The sequence below is a fragment of the Notolepis coatsorum genome, assembly GCF_963971535.1.
Source record: "Notolepis coatsorum genome assembly, chromosome: 1".
NCBI classification, from domain to species: Eukaryota; Metazoa; Chordata; class Actinopteri; order Aulopiformes; family Paralepididae; genus Notolepis; species Notolepis coatsorum.
In genome coordinates this window covers 18,858,230-18,877,771 of record NC_140165.1, presented here as the reverse complement: position 1 = coordinate 18,877,771, position 19,542 = coordinate 18,858,230, and the positions used below count along the sequence as shown (strand labels likewise).

Below are 19,542 nucleotides of genomic sequence, written 5' to 3'. Positions count from 1 at the left end.
AGGGGCATTGTTACTGACTAGTCCAGAGGACAGAGTGCTCCCTGCTGGACAACAACACCACTTCCCGACAACGGCCTTGACCGGGGCTCGAATCGGTGATCTTGAGTCCGGAGCTCTAGTCATGTAGCCACACTGCCGGACTTGTTTAAAGAAGAATTGTACAGCCCATGGGGGCATTACCTTGTTATTTCGGGCTTTACAAATACATTTTATTTGATTTGATCTCCAGGCTGTAAATCAGCAACGTGTTTCATGCTTCTTGTCTGTACGGCTCTTCACGGTGCGTTTCCTGGTTATTGCCCCCAGAGCGGCTCAAAGAACGGTGTGCACATTCTGTCACCCTAATCCTGTCAAAACAGCAATCATAGTGTATATTTTCAACAATACGTTAGTTTACCAATAGGTTCAAGTGTTATTAGTGAAATATCAGTTTAGGTAATGCATTAATAAACAAGCAAATATTGACGGAAATAAATGCGAGATGATGAAGGACAGACAGGTCTTTCAATGAGCGTCGGAATTTTGAAAAACGATACTACTCAGCTCAAGCTAGCTCATGTCAATCAAATGACTTTTGGATGAACTTTTTTAATTTCTCTTATTTTTCGGGATTATCTACCACAAAACTAAAACTAAAATGCAGTTAGTTAGTTGCGAACGTTTAGCAAAAATCCGCGGTGCAATCCGATTCAAAATGGCGGACCAGTTTCCATAATAAAAAATTAACTGTATTTCATTCACGGTTCTTGCTGCACGCCTGGTGATACTAAATCCAAATTGAACTCTTACACTGGAAAGAAAATATTTGACCCGATCCATAGATGTGCGACTTGGCTATAATAAGGTCATTTATGAGGCCTGATATTCTATATTCTATAATAATATTTCAAATTGCATGTGTCCGGATCGCAGAATTCAGTACTGTATCTACAAAACCTTCTGTTTAATCACCTTCCCTTTATTCATTTGCTTAGATTTTTTGTACATGTGATCTCAAGAAGGTGCTGAACGAGTTTCTCATGTCTGGTCATTTTTAGCATGGTGTTATTCACCGTCAAAGATGCAAAGAAAAATCATATCAGTGGTATCGCTTGTTGCACCCGGTGCACTTTTGATTATCTACAGTATGTACACCGCTGCCCCTCGAGTCGGAGCTATGTACACCGCTGCACACCTTACGGCTGCGATAATGAGCTACAGAGAAAGGAGAAAGCAGGCAGCATGACAACATGTTTGTCTTGTGAAGGAAGATATCAAGAAAGAGTTACAGTCAGGAATAAACCTCTCCTGAAACGGAACAATATTGTGGATTATGGCCAAGTTTATTTTGTGTGGTCAATGTAGTAATGTCTATAGATATTTCAAACTCTTCCGGATAGATGAGGAATTTATTATAATATATAAATATATTCGTACAAAAACTAAATTATTCCAGATATATTCAAATATGCCAGTGACCTTTTTCATGGTTGATAAATGTGACATTTGCACAGTCTGCAATGCCTAAGGCTGTATGCCTATTTGAATATGAAACAAAAAGAAAATCATATTGCATACTCACAGTGTAGCCATCACCATATTGTGTACCACATGACGTCTTGTCTTCTCCTGTTGGACTCATGGGCTTCGGGTCTGACATGGACCTCTGCATGGCCTTTGGTCCTCTTGGGCTTGGTGGGGAGGCTTTGGATGATTCAACACCACCTCTTAATTTTTGCGGGCTTGTGTCACCCAGTGATTTCTCATAGGACACAAACTCAAGGGATTTGCTGGGGGATATACAGGGAGATATAGGGGAGTAAAGTACATTGGGGGATTTGGGAGGGGCTTGAAGTGTGGAGGACTGGCCTATCTCTAGGGGAGTGGGTCGTCTCTTTGGAGAGGTTCTTTCAGAGTCAGAGAGCTCTATCCTCGTGTCCATTCTCATGTTGCCCTCTGCGTCAGTCTGTATGGAGATCTCAGTGTGAGCTTGAAGAGACATCTCCGACTGCCCACCCCTATCTCCTCTGGCGGTACGAGGCCTGCTTCGCCTGCCCCTGGACTGAGCCTCCCACTCCTCTTGATCCTCATCATCCGTCTGCACACAACTGTCCACACTCTTCTTGCCGGTCCTCTTCTTCCTCCCCGTGTATGCTTTGCTGACCGTTTCATCCTCCTCGTCCGTCTGGCACCCGCTATCTGTGATCTTCCGGGCGAGCACTGTGCCATCAGGGCCGATGACGACCGCCTCCTGGGGGCCGCGCCCTGGTACGTCAGGGTACATCTGCCGGAGCTTCTGCTCCTCCAGCTGCGAGCGAAGCTGCTCCTGGAGCCTCTGGATCTGCTCCAGCTGCTGCTGCTGCTGGGCGTAGGTCTCCTTCTGCATCATGAGGTGCGCCTGCCTCTCGTCCTCCTGCTGCCCCAGGATCTGCTGCTTCATCACCTGCAGCTCCTCCAGCTCCTTCTGCACCAGGAGCTGCTCCTGCTCGCGGAAACGCTGGATCTCCAGACGCTCCCACTCCAGCTCCTCGGCCAGGCGCTGCTGCTTGAGCTTCTCCATCTCCAACCGCTCCCGCTCTGCCTGGTACTGTCCATCCCCGGGAACCATGGGCGAGGACAGGGCCTCCAGGGAGGCGGCGATCGCCTCCAGGGATGCGTCGGTGTAGGTGTCGAGGGACAGAGAGGCTCTCGCGGAGGCGAGGGAATCGGAAGGAGTGGCGAAATCCCTGGAAAACTCCAAGTTGAGAGGGGCATCTTCTCCCCGCTCTGCTGCTGTAGCGATGGAGATGTTGGAGAGGAAGCTGTGGGAGCGTGTGAGTGGTACGTTCTGGAGGTTGGAAAGGGACGGCATGGTGTCACTGGTGTGCATACCCGACAGGGTGTTGTACGTCGTGCTGAAGATGGAGCCGGGTTGTGTGGTGACGGCGTACGTGGACGGGATCGGTGCCGCAACGGATGAGTAGACCACTCCGTTTGACGACCTTAGGACACTGCTTGTGCCAAAGAGGGTCCCAGCAGCAGCTGTGACTCTGGCTTGGGAATAAGGTGGGATTAACATCCCGGCACATGTCCCTGTTTTGGAGTAGTCCACGGCTTCACCTGTCAAAAGTCAAAAAATATCATTTGAGTCCAGATTATTCAGACCACTGTAATGGTGAAGAAGTAAGCAAGCCATGCTCCATCCAATCGATGAAAATGTAAAAAAAAGAAAAAAGGAAAATCCAGTCTTGCCAGATGTGGCATGCCAAAACATATATGTACCATCATGCAGGCACATGCAAAAATATCATCATGAAAGAACAAAAAAGGGAAGAAAATGAAATGTGAATGCAAATCACGAGAAAGAAATAATGACGACAAAAAAAACACACGCACACAAAAATGCCACAGATTTTAGCCATGGATGAGTGGAAGCAGTTCAAAGTGACATTTGAGAGAGAGGTCTGCGATGTCGCTCCACTGACCTGCGTCCGACATCTTCGCTGACGTCAGGTCGACTGCACCGTCTGTGGTGCTGTTGAAATGATAACTGTTCTTGCTCTTGTAGATGAAAAGCCCGGCCTCTGCTAAGTTGGTGTCAGACATGGACGGTTTTATGCCACTGAATCCTCGCATACCATAAGGTGTGCGGTCATACTGATAATGGTCATCGCGGTATCCAAAACGGTCCTCAGGCAGAGGTGTGGTGGGCTGCTGGGTGGCGCAGCTTCCTGTAAATGGTAGCGTGTACACTACATCACAACACACTGATCTCTTGCCTGCAGTTAGATCCACAGGTTTGCCATCGTCCTGTGTGATCACAGCAGTAACTACTTCTGCAGAGCAGGCATCCACTGCCACCACAGTGTTGAATGGTTTGGCTGTACTGAGGTCCACAGCTCCTGCCACTGTAGTCGTGGTAACTGTTGTTAATCCATTGGCCACGCCCCCTGGAACAGGAGTTGGCGCAATAGTGACCTGGAATGTTCCTACACCTGTGCATGCTCCAACAGAGAGGTTGATGGGGATCTCTGAACTGGTGGCGGGCTGAGAGTCAATTGGCCGATATATAATTTGAGAGACAGGCTCAAATGCTTTGTTTGTGGTTAGCTGGAGGGGCATTGAAGATGCTTGGGAGGTGTCAACATGGCCATACCGCTGGATGGTGGAAGCACATGTTACTATGGTGATGCTGTCTGTAACTATGGAAACAGTGGATGATTCAGAGCTCAGGTTGACCACACATGACTGCACCGCACTGTTCTGTCGACCATTGATGTCGGTTGCCAAGGACTGACGTCTTGACTCTGGGCCAGCAGTAAGATCCACGCCGTTCATGGTTGTTTCTGGGTCCACCTTCATGGTCCTGAGGTCCACCACCTCACCCGGTTGGTAGACTTGTCCATTCTGCACTGGTGGTAGGACTTTAGGTTTCTCCATTGAGATTGGAACACCATTTGCCCTTGGAGCTGGCACAACAGATGGTGTCCTCTCATGTACAACAGACACAGTTGTTCTTTGGACTTCTGTAGTTACTACTTGAGAGACACGGTTGGGTGTGACCACAGGTGTCTGTGCAGAGGCAGATACAGCCTCAATGATATGACAAGAACTAGATACATGTGTTTCTGGGCCACAAATCTCTTGACTTTCTATAGACTCAATGACTCTTGTGTAGGCTAGGGGCACCCTGGTTGTTTTTGGAGGGGGTGGTTGAGAATGTTGCTGTGGGTATGATTGGGGTTGAGCCTGTGGTTGAGGATGTCTTGAGGGAGATGATTTCCCAGGACTGGAGGGGGCTTGGGTTGAGATACCCTCTACTGGAGAATTGGGTTGAGATGGCAGTGTGATGACCACATAGGTGTCACGAAGATTGCTGGCATATCTTGGTGAAGAGGGGGACTTTGGTGAGGTGTAGAAGGGCTTGCTCTCAGCAGAGGGACTCAGATTCAGTGCTATTTCAGGACTCCCTGTGGAGAGGACCGTTGGTCTTGGCGAATGCGGAACGTGGGCAGGCGAAGATGGCTGGGAGCCAGGTTTTGGTGCAATTGGTGGTTTCACACCATCCCCTGCTCTGTGGTTATGCCCCATCCCAACAGTGATGGATGGTTTCGGTGGAACAGGAGGGGGAACATGGGGCTTGTATATTTGGACTGTAGTCAAAGCTAGCGGTTCTGTCCTGATTGGGGTTGGTGATGATGCCTGAGGTGGAAGTGGAACTGGAGGTTTCCTGGGAAAAACAGTAGGTTTGGCAGGAGGCAGTGGAGGTTCGACTGGTACATCAGCTTTTTCCTGAGAGTTACCCCTGCGTAGGACATTTGGTTTTGGGGGCACAGGTGGGGCAGTTGACACTACGCTGGGTACAACGGGTGTGTACTGAGCAACATTGGGTAAAGGTGGTACACTGGCAGCCACAGGGGTTGATGGATTAGGGGACAAGTCCACAACATCTGCCTGGGATGTTGAAATGGGGGTCCGAGGTTGTTTATCTACTGGCAATGCTGGTGTAACCTCACAAACCACAGCTATGGGCTCAGTGTCTGCATCTGATGTAATTACTGGGGTGTCTGATGCAACCTTTGTCTCTTCCTCTGTTTTAGTTGTGCTGAAATCGTCATCAGAAGACAACTCTCCCGAGGAGCACTGTGTCACCCTTAAGTCTGGTATGGGACGGAGTGCCCTATTAGAGGCTGTGCCTTCCGACTCTGGATCATGTTGGGTTGGGCTGGTCCCAGGAGTCAGAGCCTTCTTCAAAAACTCGTCATAGGCAGCCTCAGCATCCAGCAACGGCTTTCCATCCTTCCCTAGTGTTACTGTTGCCATGCTGCTTCCGGAGATACTGCTCTCAGCAGGTTGTACTACAATCTCTGGATTGGTGCTTTCCATTGATGGCTGCATCGTTTGATATTCTTGCTCAAGCTGCATGAACTCGTTCCTCTTCTTCAACATGTCTTCGTAAACTTCATCTGGTGATCTCAGCTTTTTGGGCTGAGAGGGAACTACAATTTTCTCAGACTCCTCTGACTGGGCTTTTGTGCTATCGATAAGGGTCTCATAGGCATAATCCTCAATCAGCATGCCTCCATAGAGTGACTCCTTGCATGGTTGGATCCCCTCGGTCTCAACTGTTGGAGACTTAGCCCTCAACATAATCTCATCGTAAGCTTCATCAGCTGTTTTGAGAGTTTTCTTCTGAGATGTCACGTCTTTGGAGCCTTTGTCAGCATTTTGCTCATCTGTTGGGGAGTGGAGAGATACTGATGTAGGCAGCCGATATGTTTCCTGGACAGCTGCAATCTTTGCGGCATGGACTTCAAATCCCTCAGGCTCTGACTCAATACTGGGTGAGAAATCGGAGCAGGAAGAACGCCGGATCTCCTCCATTTCGGCTTCCTGCCTCAATTCCTCTGTTGGCGAGGCGTCTTCAATCGGGGAGAGGTTGCTTGTTGGCGTCTTTGGACGCTCTCGTCTCCGCTGGGCTCGGATATCTTCTTTGTCTTTCTTCGATTTCTTTCCAGAACCCTTCTGTTTCTCTTGCTCTCTCAACAGCTCCTCTTCCTCACGCAGCTCCTCTTCCTCAGACGAGTCTTCGATGGTCGGCAGCACCTGGCCAGGTTGTCGGTGTTTGGCTTTCCTGTGTTGTTTTCCTTCACCCGAGCGGATATGGCCGGGGCTGCTGCTGTCACTGTCTTCATCCAGAGAGGACAGGGACGTTGGGGATGTCCCAGGGGTGAAACTGGAAGCATGCAGACTGGATGACCCCTCACCTCTGGACCGGTCATCAGGTGAGTCTGTGAGGCTTTCCATTTCGAGCTCGCCGTCATCCATAGGTATGCTCATAGGGGCGCTAGTAGCGTTGAGTTCAATCGTTTGGAACTTGCGAACTGCAATGCCGCTCTCTGGGGGTTCTGCTCCTCCCTCCGGTGAGAAGTACAGCTTCTTGTCCTCCTCATCCTCCGGACTTATCGTGCTCTTTTTAAGGAGACGTCTGGCTTTCCCAGCAGCGCTCCTCTCCACGCCCTCCCCTTTCTCCTTCCGTCGGGTGCGGTTCTCCTCATCGGATGGGGAAGCATCCTCGTTCATTTCCATGATCTGTTTTCGAAGGAAGTCTTCGTCGTCCCCAGACATGGGGCTTTCTTTCCCAAAGCTCTCGCTGCTATCCTCCAGTGAATCACCCCGGATGCCTGTCGGCAGGAGGAGTTTTTTCTTTGGCGTACCACCGGTCTCTTTCTTCTCACAAAGCTCTCGGTCGTCTTCTGAACTTGGTGAGTCAGGCGAGAGAGGAAGAACCTCTAGCTTACGCCTGGACTTGAGTGTGTCAGTGAGGTTTTCCTCATTGCCCTTGGGTTGTGTGTTTGCCCGGGCCTCTAGAATGGGAAGGACAGTGCTCTCTAGCTTGGCTAAGTCTGAAGGACTGGTGGGGCTGCTCTCTTCGGTGGCCAAGTCTCCTTCTCCAGGGTCCTTCAGGGGTTTCCTCGGTTCTTTAGCCTGTTGGAATAAAATGAGAATCTATTAAAATTCCAACCCCTTTCAGCTATTGTGATAAAACAACATAAAGGCCAACTTGCAGGTTGTATTTTTGTTCAATAAACAATGTGGACTAGGCCAACGGTGACTTTCATGAAGAAGGAAAAAAAATTATTGAAATTGACACAGTTTTAGCGTTTTTATCAAACATTTTGTCTGCCCAACACAATCACCACGCACGTGGATATTTTAATCAATGGTTCATAACATGCACGTGTAATCTAAATGATGTCGTCACGTCAGGTGCAGTGCACCAGGGGGCTCTGAGAGTCACACACAGCTAGTGGCAGGCAGAGAGCCTTGCTACTACTAGCCGAGTGATGAATGAAAATGTATCTGTTTCACCTAACAACACTATTACTCCGTGATCATAGCCATCCATCTCTAAAGCTAACCACTATTTGTAAAAGCCACAACCACGTTACCATAATAATGTAAATCATTGTGTCGTTGTACATATTGTGTATACACCGTTAGAAGCTAACGTAGCTTAGCTTGGTAGCTATTGTGCTAACAACATACCCCGACGTCTAGCTTGTTGTGATTTAAAATGGTTCTCTCCTCTTTGTATACCTTTGTCCTCACAAGTATTCTGCCAGGGAACTTATGGACACGACAATAGTAGTAGTTATAAGGTGTTTGATTATTGTGTCGTTGTACATATTGTGTATACACCGTTAGAAGATAACGTAGCTTAGCTTGGTAGCTATTGTGCTAACAACATACAGCTTGTAACATTAGTGGTACACGATAGCTATGAGCTAACTAACGTGTCGATAAGTTCCCTGGCAGAATACTTGTGAGGATAAAGGTATACAAAGAGGAGAGAACCATTTTAAATCGGGCATTTATGCCGGTGCCGACTAACAAGCTAGACGCCGGGGTATGTTGTTAGCACAATAGTAGCCCACTGACTGTGATGCACCGAGTGGGCTACTATAGATCAACATGCAGCAACGTGTAGCTTGCATGATGCGTGTGCAGTGCTTTGCCACACAGGTCTGAGAAGAGGACCTGCACATGATTTTACTCGTTCCCCAAACTCCTCTACATGCCCCGATCTAAAATGGTTCACGACAGTAGACATAATGCTAACGTTAGCCAGCGCCATATATCCAGTAGTACTATGACCCGGACGGGCATAAGGCATACGTTTCCTGACGTGACGTCACAGCCCTACTAGCATCTGATAAGCTTTTAGATTTGCTTGTGCATGTTATTCGTGCGTGGACCTTTTTAACTCTTTCTGAGTGGCATTTCCGGCGTCAAATGAAAATAAATAAATAATTAAATTAGATACCAATGATGTAAACTACCCATAATTGCAGAGTAGGGTTTAACCTGCAAGTTGCCCTTTAAAGGCCCAATCAGAGATACAAATTAATGTAAACAAATGGGTACCCCCACCACCAAAAACAATTCATTCTCCAGTTAATTGTCTGAGCTCTTGATAACTTGGACTAACACTAGACAATAGGAACATATCAGGTTGTAATTGCATTTGCTGTATTTTGTTCGTTTATGTTGGTAATGTTAACATTTTATTTAAGTTTTATATTTAAAATGGGGTAAGAAAATTCCAAAAAGCTTTTTATTTACAAATCAAATTCTTCAAGAATATAATGTAAATATACCCCACATGGTCAGGGATTGGGCGTTTAATTTAAATCCCAATTCAAAATAATTGTAACATATTATATAATTATTAATGATTTCATAATGAATTAATATATAAGTATGTGCATATGTGTTTACTTGGAAGATTCAACTTTATCAACTTTTAATTAAATTAAGAACTAATTGAAAAACTATGTAATTAACTAATTTACTTTGCTATTAGGAAAATGCTGAATTATTATTACATTATTACAGTTGAAAACAATGCGATTTTAAAACAAATAAAAGGCTTCAAAACACATTTAATGCCATGCCCAGTAATTGTATCAAGAGCTCCAAAAAACTATCAAATCAAAATATGTATTTTTTTTATTTTTATTTTGTACCTGTGGTGGAGTTACTGTCTGTTTACATAATATTTTATTTAGGTAAATTAGCTTGGAAAGAGCAGACAGTATTTAACACATAGCAAAGTGACATTGATTAAATGTTGAAGTTATGTAAGCATCATTGTTGTTGAGGTTGAAAAAAAAATTCAAATCAATCTAATCAATATTGAATTAATGTTGACTGATGGCTTTTTTATGTAGCAAAAACAAGAGAGTCAATGTTTCAACAAAATGTCTGTAAAATATCAACATTGTTTCAATATTATTTACATTGACGCTTCAACATTGATCTGTCTGCTATCTGGGTATCCTTTAATGGCTACATTCATAATTCATTTGAAAAATGGAGTGAAATGGTCTATAGTAAACTTAAAGTAATATTAGAGTGAAATACATTATTTTCAATTAAGAAGGGATGTGAAATGTGTCCTATTATTCATACAAAAATGGATTGGGACTTTAATACAGTATGCTGCTATTGCAGAGTGATCATTTACATCATTTCAATATACAGTATACACTGTCTTGTAGAAACATTCCCCCCTACATATTGGAAATACAAAAACATTATTAAGTAAGAATTATACAAGATTGGCCAGATGTTTATGGGACTAGATCAAAGTCATCTACACTATGAATCCTCTGACAACACATAATCCACCATTGTTGCTACAGTATGTGCTAGAGTAACAACACCATTGTTGCTACATGTTACAGTCAAAAACACCACTGTTGCTACAGTACATGCTAGAGTAACAACACCACTGTTGCTACATGTTACAGTCAAAAACACCACTGTTGCTACATGCTAGAGTCACCAACACAACTGTTGCTACATGTTACAGTCAAAAACACCACTGTTGCTACATGCTAGAGTAACAACACCACTGTTGCTACATGCTACAGTCACCTCTGCGACTGCATCCACAGTATTAGTCCTCAGTGGCTGAGCATCAGCCGTGTCTGTCTCCTTTGTGCCGGCCTTGTCTTTTGGACTTTGGACTTCACCTTGGTACTGGTCACTAGCTATGGAGACTGATATGTCAGGCTCCGCTACAGGGGCGGGAACTATTGGCACACTTTCATTTTCAGAAGCAGCCTTGGTTGTTTTTTTCTCCTCTGACACTGCGTTTTCTCCTACATCATTCCCTGCACTGCTGTCTTTTTCCCCGTTAACTGTTTTCACCTCCGATACCGATACAGGCTCCTGTTTTTCACCAACAATGAGTTGCGACCCGGCTTCTTTATTTACTGCCAATGGAGTGGCCGCTGACATAGCGTCAGGCTTTAGCTCCGATTCCTTCCCTTTGTGTGACACCTCTTCTTTCTCTGAGGCTTCCTCAACTCTTCCCGTTGGCACTAACTCCTCCCCCTCCCATTGCTTATCTTCAGCGTCTCCCTCTTTCCCCTCAAGAACACAATCCAAACACTGTACCTCGCCACCCAACGTTTCTGTGCTCTGCGCCGTCTCGTTGGGTTTGAGACTTTCGTCCAGAGGACCAGACTCGACCTGCGCTCTTTCATATTTATTATCATCTGCTGTATCTACAGGTGTCTCCTTTTCCTCTTTCTCTGCTACACCATTTGCTTCAAACTCAGATTTCTGTTCTTCCTCAGTCTCGTCTGCCACTGGGGCGGTTTCCACAGGGGCTTGTTTATCTTCGACCGGCTCCGTCTCTTGTTCACTAACTGGGGCAGTCAGAGTTGGATCATGTGCCTCTGGGAAGGGACTTGGCTCTGGTTCATGTTTCCCTGAATCTGTCTCTTGGCCAACTGCCATCTCCTCAACAGCTTTACCCTGAGCTCGAGTGCCATCCCCAGCCGGGGCAACGGGAGGCGTCTCCTCAACTGGAGCGGGTGGGGTTTGCTCCACTCTTTTCTCTGCCGTTTTACCGTCAGATAAAGTGAGCTCTACCTGTTTAGCCCCAACATCCTCCTCTTGAGGCAAAACGGGCTTTATGTCCTCTGTAATTACTTTCACATTGGTGGGCTCTGGTTTCGCTTTTTGTTCTGGCTGAGTCTCTACCGGTTTAGGTGTCTCGACCTTAACAACGGGGGCTACTGGAGCCGAGACAAAACTGTCTACAACTTGAGTTGCGAGAGCGGAAGCCTCGTCTGTAGACGTTTGCTTCTCTGTTATCGGTTCTGATTCTACCGCAGTTTCTGCAGCAGGTTCTTTCTCCTGCGCTGGTGCTACAGTCTCTGGGGTAACACCTGGGCTTGTATCTCCTGCGGCTGGAGCCGGGGTCTGATCAGCAGGGACTGCTTGCGGCTCTGCCTCACCTCCCTTGGGCTTCTCCTCTGGCTCTGGGACCACAGCAGCAGCAGGGACTGGGTCTACAGTCTTCGGTGACTGACTAGTCTCTAGCTCCTTACCTTTACTCGACTCATCAGGCCTCAACTCTACCACTTTACCCGCCCTCTCATTATCTGGAGGAGGCGCTGGTGAGCTCCCCTCAAACATAGCCTCACTCTGGGTAGCGTCTGGGCGCAGCACTGTCTCAACGGGGGCCGGTGTCTCCTCGAAGCCTTTATCAGGCGACGGCTCTTCAGTCCCACTCTCCACAGGGGGGGCGGCGACAGTTTCATCTAGTCCCCGTGTCTCAGCATCAGCTGGGTCCGTCTCAAGCGGAGGCGGCTCCTCTACTGCGCTATCAGGGCTACACTCCGGGACACTACCCTGTTGCCGCTCCGGGACGCTCTCAATCACACAAGCTTCTTGCACGGATTCAGATACAAGTTCTATCGCTTCTGGCTGCTCTGTTGCTTTTGACTCTGATGTGCTCTCAACAGGAAGGGCATTGGGCTGAGGCGGGGTTTGTGCATCAGGTGTAAGGGTGGGTTCGGGTGCTACCTTGGTCTCAGGAGCTAGTGGGTTATCTACAGCAGCAGGGGTAGGGGTGGTGGAAGGGGCAGGGGTGGAGGAAGGGGCAGGGGTGGAGGAAGAGGCAGGGGTGGGAGCAGGATCTACCTTGGTCTCAGGAGGCAGTGGGTTATCTACAGCAGCAGGGGCAGGGGTGGGGGAAGGGGCAGGGGTGGGAGCAGCCATGGCTGGAGGTGGAACGTCTCCCTGCTGGCCTGACATGGCTCTTTGGGTCTGGCAGTTGAGGCAGAGCCATTCTTTCTGTAGGAGAAAAGAAAATATCAAATTGTTAGTGTTGAATGTGAATCGTTGTTAACTTTTGGCACATTTGTTTGACAAGCATAATGACTATCATTAAACATTATGGCAAAGCCAAATTAAACATTCTGTAAAACTGTAAAGCAGGCCATGTTATGGGTTATAGCTCTGTATGGGTGAATCACTCGTTAGCAGAGATCATTTATACAGTGTGGAGTGCCTTGAATGGCACGAACGCCCTTTAAAAACACGTTACGAGTCCAAACATAATGTCTATGAATAGAATTTCATTTAGAACACATCTGTTTTATTCTGTCCTAAGATTCTGCGTTTATATGTAGTTTAACACGTCACTATGACAAAGAGCTGGTAAAACTATTCCATTTCGAGGCCATTTATGTAACGTAAGAGTTAAGCCCATCCATAATGCATGGTAATGGGACATGGGGTTTACCAAGGCATGACATGAAGGCTTGAGCAACCTGCAGAGGCATGAGAAGAGAGCCTGTTTGAGTGTGTATACCTATGTTTCTATAGTTTATAAGAGAGCCTGTTTGAGTGTGTATACCTATGTTTCTATAGTTTATAAGAGAGCCTGTTTGAGTGTGTATACCTATGTGTCTATCGTTTGTTTGTGTGTATGCCGATATGTGTGTTACACAACTAGCAGCAGAATGTAAACATGATTTTCATACTTCCAAGATTGAATCCTGAACTCCTTTACCTTTTTACCTCCTCTATCCTAACTCAGTACAAATGGTCAAGGCAGGGAACTGCAACTGTTTCTGTCAAGGCCCTCCTCTTCAGATCCACTCCCAGAACATCTTAATTAAGACCAATTATCCCTTCTGGCAAACACAGAGCTCTTGAACGTGGTGCAATTAAAAAATAAATGTTTTTCGGCGAGGGTCGTTTATTCTGCAAGTGCAATCATTTCAGCATAATCTCCTCCCAGCAGCCAGCAGGGTTCAGTTCCACGAGCTCTGATAAATACCAGCCGCTTCGGAAAACAGCAGCACACCAGGACGGCGAACAAAGCCATCACAGGCACAGCTGTTCCAAAGTGCCATCCCGGAGGGCCGCTGATTCTGTCCCGTCATGGTTATCCTATCATTGTTTGATACTCAGGGGCTCTAAAATAAACACACAGGACACGAGAGAAAGACATCAATACGACTGGCCCAGTTGAGGGCTATACTTCCGAGTCTCGGAGGCATTGAGAAGTTTTAATATCCGATACTTCACAACACACCGGGGGAACAGAAGGCACGGTAAACATTGTACGACTAGAGACAACAACATGGCACGCTGGAGGAAATCCAACCTGCTGACGTCATGAACTTACAGGGAATTACCAAAAATAACACGAGCAGATGCACACTTTAACCCTTTCACTACCACACTACCAAAGGGTTAACCCGTTCACTGCGACAATACAGACGGTTAACCCTTTCACTACCACACTACATAAGGTTAACCCTTTCACTACCACACTACATACGGTTAAGGAAAGGTTAACCTTCTGTAGTGTGGTAGTGAAAGGGTTAGTACTAATAAAGGTCCTTCCTTCTGACGTCAACACTACTTTACTACTTTCCCCACACTCTGTCCTATGTTCTAATAGTAATTTAAATTATAAAAAAGTACCTACAATGTGTAGTGTATTAAGAGGGGACCCTATTAACTGTTACACTGCTGAACCGCATGTTGGGTACAGCTCGCTAGAGAAAGAGAAAGAGAGAGAGAGGTAGAGAGAGAGAGAGAGAGAGAGAGAGAGAGAGAGAGAGAGAGAGAGAGAGAGAGAGAGACAGAGACAGAGAGAGAGAGAGACAGAGACAGAGAGAGAGAGAGAGAGAGAGAGAGAGAGAGAGAGAGAGAGAGAGAGAGAGAGAGAGAGAGAGAGAGAGAGAGAGAGGCAGAGAGTGCGGTTGGTCATGTAAGTAAGATAGACTCAGGGTAAATAAGGCATGAGCCACCATGTCACGCACAGTCACAGAAAGCTGCCATGCCCTAACAGTGTGACCTAACACACACACACTGAGACAGACCTGTGATGAAGTGTACTGATATGAATGACTGACTGGGAAGAGAGAGAGAGAGAGAGAGAGAGAGAGAGAGAGAGAGAGAGAGAGAGAGAGAGAGAGAGAGAGAGAGAGAGAGAGAGAGAGAGAGAGAGAGAGAGAGAGAGAGAGAGAGAGAGAGATGTACTGGATGAGAGGGAGAGAGATGTACAAAGAGACGACTGAGAGAATCACTTCGCTTTCCATCTCTGACGTTTTGCCGACATCAGTAAGTAATATTCCAGCTAATCTTCAGCCATTGGTCATATAAACAGTGTGCAGAGGTGTGTAATATGAAGTGTGTGTCAATCAGTCAGTAAACCAGTCACAAGATCTGGGGTTCACATTCACAGCCACTTTAGGCCTTGTTGTAACTGACATTATCAACACATCACAGATAACCAGGTGCTGTAACAGGATCCTCTGTGCACACACACACACACACACACACACACACACACACACACACACACACACACACACACACACACACACACACACACACACACACACACACACACACACAAGCGCACGCACACACACGCATGCACACCTCCCTGCTTGCTATTGCCTCCTTTCTCCAATAAGCTACTGCAAAGCTGTGTTTTTGGCTACAGTTTGAGTAACTACAGCCACAACACTTTCAGTTTCAATGGCCTGTGCATGGACTAGAGAATTTAATGCAGCATGGATTTTGTGAAGAGCAAGATTCAAGTCAAATTATACAATGGCATGCAAATTACTTGATTCTGATTTACCGGTTGTTATTTTGTATAACACACTCCACGTGACGCCCCTGTGCCTCAAATAGATCCGCTATCAGCTCTATCTTTAATCTTTCAAAATGTTCAGTTGCTATCGCTATCTGCTCTATCTTCCATTTTTCTAAATGTTCAGTTGCTATTGCATGCACTCATCTGTGTTTCACTACACACATGAGTGCATGCTTACCAACTGTCCGTCTGCAACACTACTATCACCGACATCTAAGAAGGGAGATCCAACCTTGAATTGGCCCTTCTAAGGTTTCTCTCATCCACATTGCCTGTGGTGCATTTTTTCCTATTGCTAGGTTTTAGTGAGTTTTTCCTTACCTTCGCGTGGGGTATGTCTGGGAGTGTTCGCATTGCATTCATTTATTTTGCATTTATTTTAAATTTGTTGGACCTTATGGTGTTCTTGTTTTGTTTCTTGACTTATTGTGATGTTTCTTCTTGACTTGTTTAAAGAAGATGTGTCCGGGCCATGGGGACATTAACGTGTGTTGTCGGGCCTTACAAATAAATAAAAACTCTGAGTTTTAGCCACAGGGACATTTCAGAGAGAGATGACAGGTGACAGATCCGGTATTTCCGAACCCGGTATTTCCGAACCTATAGGTTCGGAAATACCGGATCGGTCACCTGTCATCTCTCTCTGAAAGGAGAGAGCTAAGATCAGCGGCATGTACATATCAGTATACTGTGCGATTGGTTCTTGACAAGCGTCGTCAAGTCATTCAGTATTGACAAAGCATACTTTGCTGGAACGATTTATTTCGCACTATACAGTACGCGGTATACGTATAAGTACAAGTATAAGTCTTTATTTGTCATCAGATTAACACACACACACACACATGCGATGAGCGATCTCATTTTGAGCTCAGTCACAAATCGCTTCCTGTTGAATATATCAGACAGCGATCAGATGCCGAACCACGGCTGTTTTACACACGCCTCATTCACCTTATAAGGAGATGGCGGGCGTGTCTGTATGCAAATTAATTTAGCGCGAGCGCACATTTCAGTTTAAGAATGAGTGGGATTCATCATGCAACCGACCTGGGTAAGAACCGATTTGGACGTTAAGAACAGCTTGATGAATGTGGCGGTGGCTTTTCTTATTGTTCACTTAACAGACAGGTACGCAAGAATATAAGACAAATAATAAGAGAGTATTGTTGAATGAGGCCCACTCTCCCTCTCTATACTCTACAGACTATGAACTCTGTTGCCTATACTTCAGGCTTCATTACCTATACTCAAACCATGCTGTGTGAACTCTGAACTCTGTTGCCTATACTTCAGGCTGTGTTACCTATACTCAAACCATGCTGGGTGAACTCTGAACTCTGTTGCCTATACTATGCTGTGTGAACTCCGAATGGCATAATGCATTGGCACTGCACGGTGTGTTTACCTGTCTATCTGTATCTGTATCTGTGTGTGTGTCTGTATCTGTGTGTGTGTGTCTTTATCTGTGTGTATGTCTTTATCTGTGTGTGTGTGTCTGTATCTGTGTGCCTCAATCTGTGTGTATCTGTGTCTGTATCTGTGTGTGCGTGTGTGTGTGTGTGTGTGTGTGTGTGTGTGTGTGTGTGTGTGTGTGTGTGTGTGTGTGTGTGTGTGTGTGTGTGTGTGTGTGTGTGTGTGTGTGCCACGTGGAGAAGGAGGTGCTATGTGTACCCTTAAGTGTTCAGTGCTGCTTGGCCCCGATACATTTGATTCCCTGTTTATGTAATATAATTTGTGGAACCAAATAAAGTATTAAAATGTGTGTGTGTGTGTGTGTGTGTGTGTGTGTGTGTGTGTGTGTGTGTGTGTGTGTGTGTGTGTGTGTGTGTGTGTGTGTGTGTGTGTGTGTGTGTGTGTGTGTGTGTGTGTGTGTGTGTTCTAACTCATCTGTTAGGGGTGTAACGGTACGCGTATCCGTACTGTACCGCCTCAATGTGGTCCTCCGGTACAGTACGCGCTGTGCACCGAACGATTGCAACGGTACGGAACCTCCGGTTAGTGCACAACTAACCGGATGTTGTTTGTTCATCCCACGCAGCACCCAGCCACGCTGAGCGATAGCTGTAATTCAGCATAGCATATTAGACTTAGTATGGCGGGTGCAGCAATACTAACTGACAAGCCAGAGCTATAGAAGATGCTCCCACAACATTCAAGTCTCCCGTTTGGGATCATTTCGGATTCCCAGTTCCCACTACAGCAATGGACAAAGACAGGTGGATCGCACTAAAGCTATACGTGCCGGCATTGTTCAACTGAGACGGGGTATGTCGCTGGCAGTACGTCAAACTTTATCACGCATTTGAAACGGCATCACCCGAATGTGAATATCACTGGTACAAGGAAGAAACAGACCCTAGTGCAAACCCAGCTCCCCGTGGCATTCAAGCAGCATCTCGCTATTAATTCAAACCAGGCCAAAGCAATAACAAACGCTATAGGTGTTTTTATAGCAGCAGATCTGCGACCATACTCCGTTGTCGAGAACACAGGGTTTAAGCACATGTTAAAAGTAATAGAGCCCCGCTACGTAGTTCCCTCTCGTCCGTATTTCAGCCAGCAAGTCATACCAGCTCTGTATAAACAAGCACACGCTACAGTTGTCCACGACTTATCCAAGGCATCTGCTATCTCTCTCACTACCGATGGGTGGACATCCCGAGCTACCGAGAGCTACTTAACAGTAACGTCACTGTTGTGAAGGGCCAGATTAAACCGAATATATATATTTATTTATATATATATATTTAATTGTATTTGTATATTCTCTAATATTCCCTGATATCCCTTGTATATTCCTTGTACAATATGCATTGAATATCCATTCTAGCCTACTGAACATCCCATAATAGTCTCCATTCTACTATTGGTCGAGACCTTGGTGCCAGGCTGCCATACCCCTCAGACCCAGTTCAAACGTACCGCTCCACATGTACGAACAAGTCCTAGTTCCGCGTAGGAATCTGGCTACCGCACCACTAATGGGACTATTTGTTCATAGTGCGTATATATACTGCGCTACTAAAGTAGGACTTTCTTTTCAGTCCAGTTTCTTACCCTCCAATAGAGTCACAGACGTAAAGCCTCCCCGCGACGCCACGTGTGGGAGTAAGGCCAAGTTCGCCTACCATCGGTATTGAGACATCGTGTATATTAATATTTGAATAGTCATATTTGGCACTATATCGTCGAGTTGGACGTAGTCTATTAAGCTAATAATAGTCTGTTAATATATAGTGCTTCGTGCGGTGAGAATACTACCGTAGTCAGTACCCCATCGTTTCGGGCAGAGAACTGGCTGCTTACCCAGGGTGGTTGACCCCATGTGAAGCTGCACCCGAGGAGCCCCAGAGCCGACGAGCGAGTGGACCTGTATACCGGATTATTCTACCGACGACAGCCCGCCTTCCCAGGCACGGATTATGCTTTGTATACTTTGATTATTCCATGGATAAAGACCCCCGACACTGCCGTGTGTTGGAACCCCCCCCCCCTGGAGAGGACGCAAGGTGAGGAGACGCTCTGCAAGACGAGGTCGCTTCACGTCTCTCCCCCGTGGACCGGAGAGAGCCGGCCCACAAAGAGTCCACCTGCTTTCATCTGTGGTCCAAGGATCGCCGGCGCATTGAACGGCACTACAGTGGGTTCACCTGGGATACCCTTGGCCGGACGAGGCAGCCGGATTCTACCCCGCCCCCCCCTCCTACTCCTGTCGGCTTACAAGCGACCGGATTAACCCCCTCTAGTGTATCTAGTATATAATCATTAAAGTATCATTGCTGTTATTCCTTAACTATTCCAGGTCGTATATTTACCACCTGCGCCTTCAGAGATTGGACATTCTCTATTGATATACCGACGAATACTCTTTGCCATAAAAGTGCATACTATTTCAATTCATAAATGTAATTAAGTGATTAAGTGCTTGTTCTACACACCATCGCTGTGTAGAAATAAAGACCTGTTTCGACTTCGTACATTTGTGTTGGATCCGTTTCATCTACGTGAGAGTGTTTATGATAATATATTTATGCCGTGTACTGGGTGGCCGAATATTAAGTACAAAGGTAGTGGTAGTAAGTATCATATCTAGT

General features: G+C 46.3%; 1 protein-coding gene across 1 annotated transcript in view; it reads right to left on the bottom strand.

The window, feature by feature from the left end:
- Positions 1-19,542, bottom strand: part of LOC311225589 (protein piccolo-like) — a gene marked incomplete at both ends in the record, with an annotated part of 166,615 nt that overhangs the window by 71,071 nt on the left and 76,002 nt on the right. The window contains 3 exon segments of the mRNA XM_084310954.1: positions 1,562-3,078; positions 3,444-7,446; positions 12,463-12,615. Of these exon segments, the coding sequence (XP_084167080.1) occupies positions 1,562-3,078; positions 3,444-7,446; positions 12,463-12,615 (5,673 nt within the window).